The sequence below is a fragment of the Mastigoproctus giganteus genome, chromosome 4 (genome assembly GCF_048544385.1).
Source record: "Mastigoproctus giganteus isolate SK-2022 chromosome 4, ASM4854438v1, whole genome shotgun sequence".
Lineage (NCBI taxonomy): Eukaryota > Metazoa > Arthropoda > Arachnida > Uropygi > Thelyphonidae > Mastigoproctus > Mastigoproctus giganteus.
In genome coordinates, this window is record NC_143578.1 from 131,723,784 (window position 1) to 131,742,598 (window position 18,815).

An 18,815-nucleotide genomic window follows, 5' to 3' on the forward strand; every position below is an offset into this window, starting at 1 on the left:
ACTATGGTGTATCTGCACCAATATTATATACACTGTGCTAACACTTTATTAGGTACACCCCTGCTGTGCACACAAATGGTTTGTCCCACAACATTGCAAGTCACATGACCATAGTTGTGGGGAAAGGAGTGATCTGATGGACTTCGAATGTGGCATGGCAGTAGGTGTAAAACGTGCTGGACAAAGCGTCAGAATATAACCTTGGTGCGCAGAACAAAATATCACAACGGACCACTAGTTGCACTTTGTCGCAAATGGGCTACAACAGCCAACGGCCCCATCGCATACCTTTGTTATCAATGAAGAACAAGAGAGCACGCCTCCTGTGGGCACAGCAACACCAGCACTGGACTATTGAGGATTGGAAAACAGTTGTTTGGTCTGACGAGTTGAAGTTCCTGGTGCACTATGTTGATGGAAGGCTCAGAATTTAGTGAAAACAACATGAATCCATGGAGTCATCATGTCTGATGACTACTGTGCAATGTGATGGGGGCAGTGTTATGGTGTGGGGAATGTTTTCTTGACACACATTGGGTCCATTGATACTCAGATTCACGTCTGAATGCCACATCTTACCTAAACATCGTTGCTGACCAAGTGCATCCGTTCATGTTGACAGTTTATCCTCAGTTAGATGGTTACTTCCAGCAGGATAGCGCTGGTGCACAAAGCCCAAATCACTATGGAATGGTTGCAGGAACATGACAATGACTTTTCTTTGCTGCAGTGGCCCACTCAGTCCACAGATCTCAATCCTATTGAACATCTTTGGGATGAGCTGGAAAGGGCTGTTTGCTGCAGGCCTATAACTCTGTCAAATCTCAAGGAACTGCATGACACACTCATGTCTGCATGGTACTCCATTCCTGCACAACATTTTCAGCATCTTGTTCAATCCATGCCTAGACGAATTCAGGCTGTTTTGAAGGCTAAAAAAGGCTCAACACGCTACTAAGTAGGCATACCTAATAAAGTGGCAGCACAGTGTAGTTATTCAAACTCATATGTTATTATGCCCTGTGCATTTCGTCTTTAAAATACATTATCATTTGTTCACCAATTAGTATCTTTCATATTGTGGAACCACTTCGCAAATATGAGGGCATGTTCGCATTATCAGGGTACCTGCCCACCCACCGACGATAGGCCAACAGCTTTGAAACGGTGCCGTCTGGGTGGTGGTATCCACTGAGAATAAAGAACAGTAGCCTTCTCTACTAGAGAAGCGTTACTTATCTGAAGAAGTGCAATACCAACACAATATGAGATACAATTAAAAATGATGCCTTTACACTACATATGTAGTTTAATTTATGGGTAAACTACGGTGTATCTGCACCCATATTATATAGTTATTCAAACCCATATGTTATTATGCCCTGTGCATCTTGCCTTTAAAATAACAATTAAGGGAAACTAAAACTTAAAACAGGGATGGGATATATAGTTACATCAGAATATAGTACAAGCAGTGCACGTTAAAAAAAATCAAAAATCAGATGGAAGCAGTTGGTGTTGGTCCAATAGATTGGCATCTTTCAAAAACAAGAGAAGCACAATTCTGGAAGATGGAATAAATTTCTTTATTTTTCACAAGGTAATATTTGAATCCAGGGCAAAAGTTTTTAACACAATTTTAAGGAAATTCATAGGACCTTATAAATGTCAAGTATTACGAAGTCCAAATGTATATAATTTTTCATTTAGTGATCTGTGCCTAGTGATGATATATGACGTATGCACGGATATAGAGAACCATTTTCTTCTTCCTTTATCCGTTAGGTAAGTAACCACTGGGAAAAACTTTCTAGTGATCTGTACAGTGAGCAATGTATCCCATTGTGTTGCCATATGTTAAATTTGTTTCAGATGTTTTTCTTCTCACCTTTGATATTATTATTGAAGTTCATTCTAATATCTAGGTATTCAGTTGGAATTCCTTGTTTCAGCCTATAACACAATCCTCTGTAAGCTATGTGAAGATCTAGTGGAATAGATCCTGCTAAACTTGAAGAGAAGCTGGCGACACTGTACAGCAGGCACACACTATGGCAAGTCGTATGCTTCTTTGTATAGAAATTAATTTATTTTAAAATTTTATTATTCTGTAATTCACAGGTTACTGTGGAACCTGGCACCAGAACTGAAGGTTACAATAGGAATGAATGTGCAGAGTAATACAGAGTTAGAGTTTTCCTTGAAAGGCCCCAGTCCTCTTGAATAATAAGTATGAGAGTGCTGGAAAAATTCAGTCACCAGATGAGAATGATGGGCATTGAAATTTAACATTTCATCCAATATTAATCCAAAGTATTTCATTTCTGTTATTAAAAGAATTTTAAATTATTAATTTTTATTTCTGACAGTCTATTATGATCAAATTTATCTTTAAGCAGAAGTGTTTTAATTTTAAGTGGATTAATAATTAACTTGTTCAATTTAGGCCAAATGGTAAGATCTTGTAGAACAGATTTGGCATTGGATTCAACTATTGCTTTTAATCTTCCACTGATAATAATAATAATAATAATAATAATAATAATAACATTGTCAGTATATATGCAATTATATAAGAGTTTGGGAAATTTCTAAGCAGCCAGTCACTTAAAACCATATTACATATCAGAGGTCCCATAATGAAACCCTCAGAGCACCATCTGTAAACAACTCTAGTAATGGAGTGATGTTCGGATTTCATTAGAACTTGTTCTGCTGAAAGAACACTGGATATGCTTCTTTGCAGTTAGGACAACTGGGTGTTGTCCAATCAGTATGAGTATGCACAGTGGATCTACATGTGGCACAAACAGCTGCTCCTCTACAGACTGTTTGCCAAATGCCCAGTTTTCTAGCACTCACAACAGCATAGAGGGGGTTGTAATGTAGGCTTTAACACTGCAGTTAAGGTAACATGCTTTGATCATTGCTACTAGTTTAGGGTTGTCCAAAGTGAGGATTATATTCCAAGTGGTAACTGGTATGCCATCCTACTTTGTCATAATTTGTGTTATGCTGATGACTCCTTGATCTCGCAGTTGCTGTTTTATCTCTTCATCTGACGGGTTGGTGATGTCCAATTTGGTGATAACACGTCTTGATGTGTTCAGAGGAAACGTATGGTTAAACAGTAACAAAAGTTCCAAAGATTTTTAGTTTTAGTAGTTCCTCAGATTGTTGGGCAGTGGCAACTTCAACCTGTAAGTCTATCGATTTTAAATGACAAAACATCTTGCGGTACTTATTGTGCTTTCAAGGCATTTCGACACAAGAAATAGCAAGAGTTTTCCAATTGGATGTTCTTGAGTTCAGCAGATAATGAAGAATGTTGGAATTGGGATTCTATTTATGTCAGTGTTTACACGTTTAGCTGTGACAAAACCAGGCTCTGCTTGTTTTCACCCTATGAGGATTTCATCTATGCATTCAGTGGGTTTCTGAGCTTTGGGAAATGTTTGCTTCATTTCACGCTGGAAGGGGGGGAGTGCTTCTTTCCCTCCAGGTTACTTGTCTTGCCATATGTAGGCAGCAGTGTTGCCACCTTTGTGACCAAGCTGTAATGGATTAGTAATAAAAAAGAAACCGAGAGAAGAAAGAAAGTGGTTTTCAACCAGGGTGCTGCAACAATATTCCAGGGGTGCCATGTAATTTGGGAATAAGTTACTTAAACTTTTTTTTTTTTTTGAAATCCATATATTTATTTCATTATAAAAAGGTGTACAGTATCCACTGTACCCTAGTTTTTAAGTTTGTAGTGATCTATAACTGATGTTTATTTAGTACCTCTATATAAAGAATAAAATTATTATATAAGTGTATATAATTTGTATTATGAATTGTAATTTTGTTTATAATTATATTATTATAATAACTAACATATAACATATTTTTTAATATTATATATATACACAGAGAATGGGATTATTAAAAGGTCAAAAACCACTGTTAGGTATTTCTTTTGGTCCAGGCGTGCCATAAAAAAATTACTAGGACACTAAGAGTGCCATGAACTGAGAAATTTTGGCAACCTCTGTTGTAGGGGATGAATCAGATTGGTCCACTTAATATTGATGGTTCAACTGTTGATAATCCTGCTCAGGTAGCTGACAAACTGAATGAGAATTTTGCATCTACATTCACACAAAAGGAATTCTGTAGGCAAGTGAAGGCCAGAAGTTTATCAAACTCTAACAGTGAGTTAATGATTTTGTAATAATTGAGAACGAAGTGGAGGAGAAATCTTTGAGGTTAAATGTAAAAAAGTCAACTGATGTGGATGGGATCTATCCAGTTATATTAAAGGAGGCAAACCCTTAATTAAGCCATAATTATGAGAGCATCCTCGGATTTGGTTTGGTTTTTAATGGCGCATTGGCAGCTAAGGCCATAATGTGCCAAGTCAAATTTAAAAGGCTACTAAACGTTTTGCTAGCCTAGGCTATCACGTCAAGCAATTAACTATTATGTAAAAAAGGTATAAAATAAAAGCATATAAAATATAAAACTTAGATATTTGTATACAAATTAATAGATTTTAAAAAGTTAAAAACGTCAGACATATTGTCTCTGTCACCTATTATCTGACTGAGTGTAAATGGTTCAGTCAAATTATTAAAAGCGGTAAAACACAAGCATCGTGCTTCTATAAAAATAGGACATTCTATAAAAATATGACTGATGGTTAAAATAACGTTACACATCTCGCACATAGGTGGATCATCCGCCCGCAGCAAATAGGAATGTGTTAGATGACTGTGACCTATGCAGAGCTGAGCAAGAACAACTTCCTCTCTTCGAACCCTGCATAGACTGGACTGCCATTGCGTAATTACAGGCTTTATGTGATGTAGTTTATTTGTGGCCTGTCCGTGCCAAGAATCTTGCCATTGGGAATATAATTTAGAGCGTATTATTTGCCTGTAGTCTGTATAGGGGACTGACAGGCAATGATTATTCAGGGAAATGGCTGATTTGGCAGCGGTATCAGCTAATTCATTTCCCGGGATCCCAATGTGGCTTGGGATCCAGCAAAAGTGAATATCAAATTCTAATTCCACGAGAGAAAAAAGAACTGCCGGATCCTGGACAGGATCGGATGAGGGTTATACCTCACCGATACTAGAGCCTGTAACACGCTTAATGAATTACAATAAATCATATACCTCTGGTAGTCATGATTTTTAATGTGATTTAGGGCTGTTTCTATTGCACACAACTCTGCAGTATAAATGCTAGTTTCTTGTGGGATCTTATTGGGAACACAACAGCAGATCCCACATAACATTCTAACTTTGAGCCATCTGTATAGACTGGCAGAAAGTCAGAATACTGCTGTCTATGTGATGCAAAGATTTGCTGGTAGACAGATGGCGGTGTAGTAGCCTTCTCCCAGATCTTAAGGGAGAAGTCACAAGTTGGAAAATAGGCATGCCAGGGTGAAAGGAATTGCCTGGGTGACTAGGCAACATCATGTCTAGTTTATTCAACAGCCCTTGAATCCAAATACCAAAAGGTTTGTTGGCAGTCCGACGGGTCTTGTAGAGGTTTTCCCAGCATGGCTCAAAAACGGATGCCCACGTGGGATGATCGGGCAGGGATTTCAATTTGAAGACGTACTGTAAGGACAACTGCTTACGTCGAAGATCTAGAGATGATTCATTAGTTTCAACATAAAGGCTTTGGATCTAACCACCGAAGTACACTATTTCTAGCAGAACCATAAACCTGAGACCCATAATCGAGTTTGGAATGGACAAGTGTTCGATAAAGACAAAGAAGGGTAATATGATCTGTGCCCCATGAAGTTGACGAAAGGACACGAAGGATGTTAAGCCCTTTAACACACTTTGTCCTAAGCTGACGAATATGTTGTAAAAATGTCAGCTTCTTGTCGAAAATAAGTCCAAGGAATTTGAATTCTGCTACAACTGGGATGAGCCCAAGCCTTAATTCTGGGTCAGGATGAAGATTACGTTTGCGACAGAAGTGTACACAAACAGTCTTCTGTGATGAAAATCTGAACCCATTAGCCAAAGACCAAGCTGTAAGATGATCAATGGTTTTCTGCAGTTGCCTTTCAATGACCCTCATATTGCATGAATGACAAAATATAGCAAAATCGTCAACATAGAGGGCATTGTTTACCATGGGTGGAAGTTGTTCTGTGATGGAGTCTATTTTGATTGTGAAAAGCGTGCCACTTAGAACGGATCCTTGTGGGACTCACTCTTCCTGAGAGAACACTCGCGAGAGGGTGGATCCTAAACGGACTTAAATTAGCGATTCGAAAGAAAGTTTTTAATAAAACGACGAAGATTACCTCTAAGACCAAAGTTATAGAGGTCTTTTAATATTCCAAATTGCCAGGCTGTGTCGTACGCTTTTTCAATATCAAAGAAAACTGCTACCAGATGCTAGAATTTAATAAAAACATCACGAATGGACATTTCCAATTGGATTAAATGATCCAAAGTGGCTCTATTTCTTCGGAAGCTGCACTGAGTCCTGGAAAGCTGACCATTTATTTTCAAATACCATACAAGGCAACCATTCTTTCCAGGAATTTGCACAAACAGCTTGTCAGAACGATAGGATGATAGTTACTTGGATTTCTATAATCCTTTCCTGGTTTTGGGAAAGCAAGAATGATAGACTTTCACCAGGAATCCGGAAATTCTTTGTTAATAAAAATTCTGTTAAACAAAATTAAAAGGTGATCCTTAGATTGTGGTGAGGGGTGTTTTAACGTTTCGTAGTGGATGTCATCGGGCCCCACAGCACTTGCATGCGTGAGAAAGAGTGCTGCATTACTCTTCCTGTGAAAAGGGCTTGTTATACGATTCAAGCCCTTTTGAATAGAAGTTCAGTGGGTTTTTCTCACTTTTCTTTTTCAGGGTCAAAACTCTGCAGGAAAAGATGTTATTGCAGAGATTTTTGCAAATGTTTCCCCTAGAGTATTTGCAACTGCAGTTCGATCTGCAATTGGACATCCGTTGTGCTCGAGGATCACTGAAGGGCATGGTGGATATTTTCCCTTCATTTTCCGGATCTTATCCCAGACTACTTTTGAGCTAGCAGTCTGAGTTATGGACGATGTAAAACAAATCCAAGATTTCCTTTGGCTCTGACATCGTACATAACGCACTTTCGCACATGCATGTTTAAATGATATTAAATTGTCAGTCGTGGGATATCGGCGGAATATCCCCTGGCTTTGTTTTGTGCTTTTTTTGCTGCTGTGCATTCTGAATTTCACCAAGGTTCGGGAAATAGTGGGAACCGACTGGATAATTTTGGGATTGCAATTGCAGCTGCTTGGACAATCGTTTCTGTGATATACATGACTGCATCATTGATTGGCTCCTGACTGACTGTAGCGATGTCAAGATTTGCCAGATGTTGAAAGGCATTCCAGTCAGCCTGATCAATCTTCTACCGCGGTAAACTAAATGGCAGACACGGTCTACCACTAGTTAGCGTGGTTATCAAGGGGAAGTATTTGCTTCCATATGGGTTTTCTTCTACCTCCCAAGTAAGTGAAGAAAGGAGAGAAGGGGAGCAGACAGAAAGATCAATGGCAGAGAATGTACGGGTAGGCATGTGGAAGAAGTGTTTGTTCCCACATTTAGGAGGGAGAGGTCATTGTCAGTGAGCATATGCTCTATGGCTCGTCCCTTTCCACTAATGTTAGCACTACCACACAGTGTTATGTTCACTGAAATCCCCAAGAATTAAACAAGGGGAAGGCAATTGCATGATAAGATCAAGGTCTTTCTGGGGGATGTCAATCCCAGGTGGCAAATAAACAGAACAGACAGTTAATAAGAACCCCACTGTAGGGCGAATTGCTACAGCCTCAATGCTAGTTGTAAGCTGCAAAGGCTACAATGGGATCTGGTTGCCGACGAGGATTGCGACTCCTCCAGGAGCAGGACCATCCACAATTCTATCCTTACGAATGATGGTAATATTATGCATGACGGGGTCATCATTTGCCTTTAAATAAGTCTCCTGTATGCAAAAGCAAGCTGGTTTGTGCTTTTCCAGGAGTGCCTTGATGTCATCAGTATTTTGGTGGAATCCACGACAATTCCACTGTAGGAATTTAGCCATTATTTGGACTTGGTGGGTCCATCAGGTGGCTTCCGAGGTGCTGAGGGCTTAATTTTGTCAGTCTTGGATTTATCTTTCTTGGAAAATATAGAGCTGTCCTGTATCCATTTCTTCCTCCGCAAAGAGTTCCAAGACTGACTCATCATGTACCTCCTTGGTCTCGACATCCTTTATTTCTTGCCCTGAAGTGGGCAGTTCACTTTTCTGTGATTTTAATTTAGTGCTCGCTGTTGTTAATGCTGGAGCACTGGGAAGTACCGATATTGGAGTGGCAGCTGACTGATTTTTGGGTGGGCTTTAGTGAACTCAGTAAGTAGCGGGCAATGGGAGTAAAAGAGTCACTTGGGGGAACAGTCGTATCAGTTTGGGTCCCAATGGTAATTTTACCAGAACCTTTCTGGGCGTATGAAGGCTTCCCGCTATTTATTGGTTGGATGTGTTTTCTGGCCTCTAGGTAGGAGATGTCCAGCTCAGTTTTTAATTTTTGAATCTCCTCTTTGTCCTTCCACCACTGACATGCTCGAGAGTATGCAGGGTGCTCTCCTTGGCAGTTAGTACAATTAGGCTTAGGAGCTAGACATTCTTTGCTCTCGTGATCTTTAGCACCACATCGAGCATAGGCAGGGTTACCACGACAAACTGTTTGTGAGTGGCCGTACTTTTGACATTTAAAACACCTCAGTGGGTTTGGAACGTAAATCCTCACTGGGCAGTTTAAATACCCTGCCTTGATGGAACTTGGAGGCCGTGGGGTGTTAAATGTTAGGATGAGAACTCAGGTAGGGACGAGATTCCCATCCTTTCGCATGGATATTCGCTTCACAGCTGTTGCTTCTTGTTCTTTTAATTCAGAGCAGATCTCTTCTTCAGAAACGTGAAGAAGATCCCACTCTGATATTACACCTCGTGACGAGCTCAGAGTTTTGTGAGGGGTTACGATGATGGGTATTCCCCATATAGATGTGGCTTTCAAAATTTTTTCAGCATGCTTTGTATTTGATGCTTTGACTAAAATAACTCTCCAGAACGCAACCGTTTTAGGTGAACCTGCCATCCCTTCTAATCCTTTCAGGATAAAGAAAGGTAATATTTTCCCAATTGTCTGATCTCCGGTGGAATGGAGAATGAGAAAAAGAAGTGTCACAGATGGTGTTTTCTCTTCAGTTCTGGCTCTTTTAACAGAATTGGTGTCATTCTAATTGATCATCTGACGATCAATTAGATAGGGGCCTTGTTGGGGCCCCCAGAAGAAAAAGGATTTGAATTACTCATAGGAGTAAGATAAAAATTTCCCATGCCCTACGGAGTAAGATAAAAATTTCCGATGCCCTACCACGGAGCCCTACAAGGGGACTCCCACTCGTGAACTAGCAGGTACTGTGTACACGAATGGGATGCCAAGTTTGCTTAGGAGCACCATACCCATGTTTCCAATAAGCCTTGATCCCGTCCCAGGACCAAAGGGAGGGAGACTTATCGGAACGTAGTTGACCGTAGCAGTAAAAACCACCTGCCGATTGATCCCAGTCGGGCCGGTCTGGGATCGCCTGTCTTGTCGAAGCAGGAGCCAAAGTGGTGTATTAAGGCTGAGCCCCTCAACCACCAGGATCCCCCTTTCCGAATTCCACGGGTTGCGGCGCACAGCTGCACACGCCGGATTCTAACAATGTAACCCTGGAACCAAGGTATGGGCGTTATATCTCAGTGATGCTAATCTAGAAGACCAGCAGCATCGCTGGGAGGTCCTCTCACCACGTACAGGTGCCCACGTCGAGGGGCATCCTCAGATTCAAGGGAGGCCCACAGACTATAGATGTGCAAATATATCCCCAATTCAAAAAAGGGGGATCAAAGGGTCACATAAGTAATTACAGACATGTTAGTTTAACTGTTTTTCCAGGGGGAAATAATGGAGTCACTGGTTAAAGAAGCACTGCAGGATCATCTAGACAAGACTGCAGTTATTGTTCAGAAAACAGCATGGGTCTGTTAAGGGAAGTCTTAAGTTGGATCGAGAATTTTAGCACCTCCCAATAAACAGACAGTACTAATCAATGACTGAATGATAATACAGTATCTTGGGATATTTAGGATGAACTACGAAACCATATTCAATGGGAAACCATGGTATTAATTAATGAAGAGAATAAAATCTTATTTTTTTCAGGGAAGAAGGTGTGGGTGTACAGGATATTGCACAACTTCTCGCTCTAACGCTCTCTTGCATACCTCTCCACAGCGGGGGGCGGAAGGAGAGCAGGGGTCATGAGTTCACGTCTGCAGAGGCACTGAAAGGGTTATTGCCGCGATGGAGAGATGTTTTGCAGAAAGATTACCAAAAAAGGCAATGCAAGAGAGTAAATGCGCATTCCTTGGGTGACTGTCTCTGTGACGTGGAACAAGAGAACAAGCGTATTTAAAGGGTTCGAAGAGCCTTCAGAGAGAGGAGAAGGAAGAAATACTTTTGCGATGTGTAGGGGGCAGCTCGAAGTCAGTATCGTTCCAGTGGATGGCAGTACCTCAAGCAGCAAGAAAGATCGGGAGGCTGAAACAAAGCCTCAAAGCTAACAGATGGACCTAGTTTCTACCAGAGAGAAGAAAGGCTTATAACCTGCTCTAGAGGAACGCAACTTAGCCTGGTAAGCAAATTATTCCATTTGTGTGAATGAAAATGTCAAAAACAACATTAACAGATACAAATTCATGCTTTCTTCCTATCTATTTGAACTTTTGTTAACTTGAGAATGTGTAGAATGGCTATAATGCTCTTTGAGTACCAGAGAGACAACTCTAGTAAACTGAACATAAAAGGAGCCAAAATAATCAAACACAGACCAATGTTAGTCTTTTACTTATGATGAGAACAAGTGGTGAGAGATGACAGGACTCCTAATAAACTAACCACCCTATATTTTCCTTTAACGAAGAGATGCAAAAGTGCAAAGATGCTTGTGAACGTTATAGTTATTCAGCCCAGAGCGATATAGAAAAACAAACAAAGTTAATGAACAGATAGTTTCAGAACTCCACGAAGAGTTAACTGCATGATTTTATAACTTTAATCAAATTCTTGATATTGATAAAACCATTATTTTGAGCTTTGATTGGGAATCACTGTACGTTTTACTTTTACACAAATAACTAGATGGAGTGCAAGTCTGTATACATGATTTGATTGGATATTATGATGTGGTTACAAATGAACTAGATGCAAAAAATAATTTTGATATCATATACTTGGATTTCAGGAAAGCTTTTGACACTGTTTGCACATGGAAGACTACTGTACAAATTGGAGCAGAATGGTATTAAGGATAAATTGCTACAATGGATAAAAGGATGGTTGAGTGGAAGAAGACAGAGGGTGGTAATCAATGGGCGCTGCTCTTCATGGACTAATATTATTAGTGGAGTCACACAGGGTTCGGTGTTGGGTCCACTGTTGTTTTGTATATTTATCAATGATACTGATGAAAGTATATCAGGCTTAGTGTTAAAGTTTGCATATGATACAAAGGTTGGCAGGATTGTTAATGACAGCAATGGTGCAACAGGATCTAGAAATTTTGGGAAGATGGGCTGAGAAGTGGCAACTGAAGTTTAACATTGACAAATGCAAAGTACTGATTATGGGAGAAGTAACCCCAGAGGAATATGGGAGAAGTAACCCCAGAGGAATATGGGAGAAGTAACTCCAGTGGTAGAAAATAAAAAAGACCTGGGAGTAATTGTGCAGTCAGATATGAAGTTTTCTGAGCAATGCAGACAGGCTGCCAGGGCAGGTCATGGGGTTTTTTTCAATGATATACAGGATTTTTTCTAGAAGGGAAAAGGAGGTGATTGTCCCTCTGTATAAGGCAATGGTCAGGCCAGGTCTGGAGGCCTCATTTTAGGAAGGATGTAGATTTGCTTGAGCGTGTACAGAGAAGGGCAACAAGATTGGTGAGGGGAATGAAGGGATCCTCTTACTAAGAGAGGCTTAAGTTCTGCAAATTGCAGCAGCTGGAAACTAGGCACCCGCGAGGTGATCTGATTGAGGTGTATAAGGCCTTGAATGGGTTGAGCACGCTGAATTATAATGGGATTCTTCCACTTGTTCATATTATTAACCTAAGGGGGCATAAATTCAAATTGAGGAAAGACAGATGTAGAATAAGTGTGCAGAAATTTCCTTTAGCCAGCGGGTGGTTAATTGCTGGAACGAACTTCCATCTGTCATTGTGGAAGTTGATAGGTTAAATAAATTTAAAGAGGAACTGGACAAACATTCAGAGGGAATTGTTTTGTAAATTTTTTTTTTTTTTTGCTGATGCTGTATAAGCTCATACACTTGCTTTCCTGCATCACATGGCACTACTACTATCACTCTACATGTTTTCTTTTGTTTTAATAAATGTGTTATTACATGTCTCGTTCTCACTGCCAATATTCTAATACACCAGAAGAAACAAGTACAAATCAGTAATGGGTGAAAAGCTGGAGGTGGTGTGATTCCCAGTGATTGCCCAACCTTAAAATCACAGTGCAAATCTAATGCGACAGCAGCCAGGACACTGAGTTATGGCTCCCATAGTAATAAAGGGGTTCCGTTCCAAAGTATGAAATATATAAGAAAAACTAGTCTAAAATTTTGTCTATGTATGTATTATATGTACCTTCATAATATGACTATGTACATAGACAGTACATAGTGAAATGCAAGCATATGGCATCGAAATGAAAATAACAATTTAATATTAAATGTAATATTTATTAGAAATTTCAAACAAATCTTTCAAACCAGCGGCTTTGCTTGCTAGCAAAAAAAACATCCCGCCAGTGCTATCACCAGTTTCGCTAAAGTGCTGATAAAGGAGATTTGCCTTTTCGCAAATGACGAGTGAACTTAACGGAATTTTATTTTGAGTTCGGTCTTCTATCCACAGATTTTAAGCCTTTTCCATTTTTTCTAATTTAACATCACGAGTTACAGGGCAAATTTTTGAAGCAATTAGCGCGTTTTCACAGACACTACGGCGGATTTTTTCTTCCGATTTTTTGATTGATCGTACCGTTGACTCATTGATTTTATAATGTTTTGCCACTGAGGAGACACTTTCACCATTAGAAATTTTGTCTAATAACTCAATTTTATTCGCTAATGTCATCACCTTCTTTGATATTTTCGCATTTCTCTTTTTATTCGTAGCCATATTTTTGTAGGGGTTAGAAAGAACTTGTCCACAATAAAGTCACTTTCTTCCATTAACACACTCGAAAAAGTCTGTTTTACACTGCAAAACGGTAGATTTATCACTTTTGTAAGCATATCAATTTATAAATTGATAAATTTATTCAATTTATAAACATATAAATTAAAAGCAAACGACGAAACCTTCCATGACAAATGCATAACACATACTGAACAAGGATTAGTGAGAAACATCCACACTTGCGATTTTGTCACCCCTCTCCCCCCACCCACTGAGCGCTGTTTTGACCGGGAAAGATAATTTTAGCCACACCCATGTTTTTTATGGCGGAAAATATTCACGGCGCTTTAAAATTCACATTTTTTTAGGTTTCATTTTATATTAAATCGGCGATCGCGAATACGCGAAACCGTGAATAGTGGGGGTTTACTGTAGTTATCATAGGAAAAGTAACATGGACAAAAGTAAAGGGGGGAAACAGAAAGTGCTACCAAACAAACAATACCACAAAGAAGAGAGAAAGAAACATCCCTAACACTTGTCTGACCAATTTGATTGGATAACTACAATGTGGTCACAAAGGAACTGGATGCAAAAAATAATTTGGAAAACAAACTTCGATTTTGGGAAAGCTTTTGATACTATTGCACATGGAAGACTGCTGTATAAATTGGAGCTGTTTGTTTGTTTGTTACTTGGTTTTTAGGAGCATTAGCAACTAAGGCCATATTGCTCTGGGGATATGCAGTGGTCATTCCCTGACCTTTCCGCATCCTCCGTATTTGGTGGTCACGGGCTCGAACCCCGGTCTAATCAAGAAGCGTGTGCTACGCACTGCTGCTCCTGCCCACCTGGCTACGGAGGTGCCTATAAATTGGAGCAGCATGGCATTAAGGGCACATTGCTGCTATGGGTGAAGGGATGTTTGAATGGGAGAAGATAGAGAGTGTTGATCAATGGACAGTGCTCTTCATGGACTAATGTTATTAGTGGAGTACCCCAAGGTTCGGTGTTGGGCCCATTGTTGTTTTCTATATTTTTATCAATGATGAAGGTACGTTAGGCTTAATGTACAAATTTGCAGATGATACGAAGGTTGGCAGGGTTGTTAATGACAGTACACTACTGAAAGAGGATCTAGAAAAGTTGGACTGATGGGCAGAGAGGTGGAGACTGAAGTTTAAGATTGACAAATGTAAAGTACTGCATAGGGTAGTAGTAACCCCACACAAAGTACTTTGCATATGTACCAGAGTAATATGCCAACTGTGCAGTACTACACTCAGGGTAGTGGAGAATGAAAAAGACCTTGGGGGTAACTGTGCAGTCAGATATGAAGTTTTCTGAGCAGTGCAGACAGGCACCAAGAACAGCTCATGGGGTCTTGTGAATGATTACAGGAATTTTGCTTTACAGGAATTTTTGATTATTCCCTTGTATAATTCAATGGTCAGGCCACACCTTGAGTATGGCATACAGGTCAGGAGGTCTCATTTTAGGAAGGATGTAGAGCTGCTGAAACAAGTACAGAGAAAGGCAATGAGACTGCTGAGAGGAACAAATTTCTCTTAACAAGAATGGCTTAAGTTCTACAAATTGCAGCATCTGGAGACTAGGCACCTGCAAGGTGATATAATTGAAGTGTATAAGGTTTTGAATGATGTTAACAATCTCAATGCCGATGGGATTCTTCCTCTTGCTAAGATTACACACTTGAGTGGGCATAAATTCAAATTGAGGTACAACAGTTGCAGAATAGATGTGCAAAAATTATCCTTTAGACAGCAGGTGGTTGATTGCTGGAACAAACTTCCATCTGTTGTGGAAATTGATAGCTCAAATAAATTCAAGGAAGAACTGTACAAACTTTTGGAGTAAACAGATAGGTGAAATGGGAAGGGTTTTTTTTTTTTTTTGCTGATGCTGCATAAGCTCATACACTTGCTTTCCTGCATCACATGCCACTACTACTACTATCACTACATGTTTTCTTTTGTTTTAATAAATGTGTTATTACATGTCTCGTTCATTAAGGTATTGACCCTAATCTGGAATGCTGTTTGCCATTTGAAGTTGCTCAGCTAAAGCATAAAAAATATTCATTAAATATATACATACAGATTAGGGGAAAAAGTCACTGAAAGAAACAACTTACATACACATTATTATTTATTATTATTTTTTTAACCTTAAATTAGTTTACTGTGAAATAAAGAAAAAATTTTCTTTATTTCACAGTAAATGAAAAGTTCTGTTACACAGATGATTGTTAGATTATTTATTCTAAAACAAGACATTTGTTTAATTGAAAGGGAGGCTTTTGTTAAAGCTGCACAGAAATCTGTCTCTGTTCATAATCTTATAAATATATTCAGTGTTTTATAATATTTTATCTTTATTTATCTCTTGTCCTAATTAAGTTAATATGCAAAATTATATAAACAGGAAATTTAAGATAGAAATGGCAACAGTTTTAGATGGTGTGTTAGAGAATGGGGAACTAAAGCTTCACAAAAACAGACCTTAAAAACCATATGCACAGCGCGACCCCAGGAGAGAAGTAATACACGATATTAGAAAAAACGGATGACATAGCACTATATTTCTTCAAATGTGAATTAGTGTGACTCTATTAAACATTAATTCCTTAGCATTATATGACATATGAATTTATGGTTTCCTGTATATATTCTGTATACAGATTACGGCAAATATACATATAAATATTAATTTGAAAACTAACTTACAGTTCCTACACAAAACTGGAGTAAGGAAAAAGGTATCCACCAAGTTATGTTGATAATAGGTGCGCCTATGTAATGCAGGAGCTAAAAAATAATAATAACAGTTAAATTTGTCAGAAAAAGTAATTAGAATTATTTTCAACAAATACAAAAAAGACATACAAAACATTCTGAACAAATGATTTAGTACATCCACTGACAAGTATTCAATCATACCATTAGCAGGAAGTTTGCTTTTATGAACTATATGGAAGTTAAAATCCCAACATTATCAAACATTCTGATTTACTGCCCCACACTGTCCCAGAGAAATACTGTTCTATTTCTCTCTATAATTGTTCGTTGTACTCATCAGAGTCATTAGGCCTAAACAAACTCCTACCTTCATTTTAGCTTTCCAAGTTTGGTGTGACATAAGCACTGGAAAAGGAAAAATGAGGGGATGAGTTTGTTATAGGCTTAATGACTCTGATGAGTACAATGAACAACTATACAAATAACTAGAGAGGGCCAGTAAATCAGAATGTCTTCTAATGAGGAATTTTACTTTCCCAGATACTGATTGGAACTTATGGGTTGGTCATTCGCACACATCCAATAAATCCACAAAAGACTTTTGTGGATTTATTGGATGTGGATTTATTAAATGTGTAGTGAACCATTGAAGCAATGCTTCATCGATGTTTGTAACCTCGCACTTTCTAATTTTTTTTTTTTTTTTTTTTCCCGGTTATGTTCTTTTCCAGTGCCAATAAGTAAACATTTATTCTTCCATAATGTCGATACTGTTGATGAGGACAAAGAAAACTTTTTACACACATCAACATTTTTTGCACCATGTTCTAACCCACGAATAATTTTGCCTTTTTGTGAATCGAGAGACACTTTCTTTTGTTAGTAGACATGTTTCCGAAGGAAGGGTTTGTTTCTAACTGATTTTACTTTAAAATGACAAAAGTGATCTGCATACAAAGTTCTTAGAAGTCCGTTTCAAAAATTTTGGAAACAGGCCTTCTAAGTTTCCTGAAAGGTCAAGGTCATAAACCAGCTGATATATGATGTGGGTAGCCATAAAAGCTAATCGCCCTTTGACTACCTGAGCAATTAAGAATTTCTGCATAATTACCAAAATTTATACGGTATATCTGTTTAGTACGCTCGTTATAAAAGTTAACAATTTTATGAGAATAGGCATAAATTAAAATCATTATGGCTTTTAGCTCATTACAGCCGTGATCTCGTTATTTCCGTGCTCATTATAACCAAGTTTTACTGTATTATTTCTATATGCCTAGCACTGGTGTACATGCAAGTATACATGCCCCTGTTCTTACTTTTGGTTGCCCTAAAACAGCCCATGTATTCACTTGTTTCATGATGACTCCCAGCAGCCCTTGAAATCCCTAGCACCTTGCTTTCAGGTTGATGTTCGTTCCAATAGAAGCAGTGCTAGAATAACTTTCACCTCTCCGCTGTATCTATTGTTAATCTATTAGTCTGTGTATCTCCTTCCCCAACTAGGAGTTTTCCGATCCACCTAACACTGCCTAGATAGCATCAGCAAATATTCTTGCACCCATTCTATTTAAGTGCATCCCATCCCTGTAGAACAGGCCTGGGCAAATGTTTTGGCTGAAGGGCCACATTAGGAATTTGAAAAGAAGGCGGGCCGCACGTAAAATACTATTTTTAGATATATATTATTTTTTATCATGAAGAAGAAATATAACATAAAAAAAAAATATTCTCTAACAATCAAGAATTTAATGAGATGAATGGAACTGTTTTACATCTTTTAACATTTTTTTAATTTCGGGTGTTAATTTTGTAGTTGAGATTCTTAAAACTGCTTATAAATGTTCATCGGTGATGCTTGATCGTAAAGAATTTTTATTTAGATTCATGATTGAAAATGTTTGTTCACATATGTAGGTTGATCCAAAAATAACCAACATTTTTCGGGCAAAATCTTTAAGTTCGTCGAATTTAGAGTATTGTAAAATTTACAGATTTCCTCACGACGGTGCAATTCCCTTAAACCGGTATCACACTGCAGATCTATAATCTGCAGTTGTGGTTCACTTGGTGCCAGTGACGGATTTAGCGCTTGAGAGGCCCCCCCCTTAAATATTTTCGGTACCACTACAGTGTGCATTCTACGTGCACGTTTTTACTATAGCACGCGCTCTAGATTTGGTGTTGCGGTTTTAATCATTTTGGTTGTGCAATTCTTTCATACATATTTTAACTAATGTTTAAATGAAAAAATGACACAACTACCATCCCTCCCAAATCTAACATTAATACATAAAATTATTACATAAAATCTAGCATTAATGATAATATGTATTCCACTTAGATTCACTTAGTTTGCATAGATATTTCATATAATATGTGGGGATATTTGCATAAGAGTTTAACTTCTCATATTAAATTATAGTTTTATTCAGTAACGGTAATAAAGATGTGTAAAAATTTAAAATGAAACAATTTTATTTATTTTTTTGATACCTGAGATTTGAGGCTCCCTCGATTTAAGAAACCCCAGGCGCGCACCTGTGCAGAAATCTGCCACTGCTTGGTGCACTATCTATTTCTATTGAAAATGGGTCGCGCACTATTGCCAAACTTGTCTCAATTTTTCGGAAGTCGCCAAATCTTTGTGAAAAGTTGTCATTCAGTGTTGATAATTTCACAATATTTTTCAAATTTACTTTCTGGAATCTTCAGCAACTTCATGGTTGGAAAGTGGTCTACCTTGTTAGTC

At 38.6% G+C, this 18,815-nt stretch overlaps 1 protein-coding gene across 5 annotated transcripts in view; it reads right to left on the reverse strand.

Moving 5' to 3' along the window:
• Pi3K21B (phosphatidylinositol 3-kinase regulatory subunit alpha) overlaps positions 1-18,815 on the reverse strand; it is a 519,263-nt gene that overhangs the window by 402,736 nt on the left and 97,712 nt on the right. For all 5 annotated transcript variants that reach the window (XM_090372927.1, XM_090372928.1, XM_090372924.1 and 2 more), the window contains exon 3: positions 16,052-16,132. In XM_090372927.1, coding sequence (XP_090229053.1) covers positions 16,052-16,132 — 81 coding nt within the window. The remainder of the gene's footprint in view (positions 1-16,051; positions 16,133-18,815) is intronic.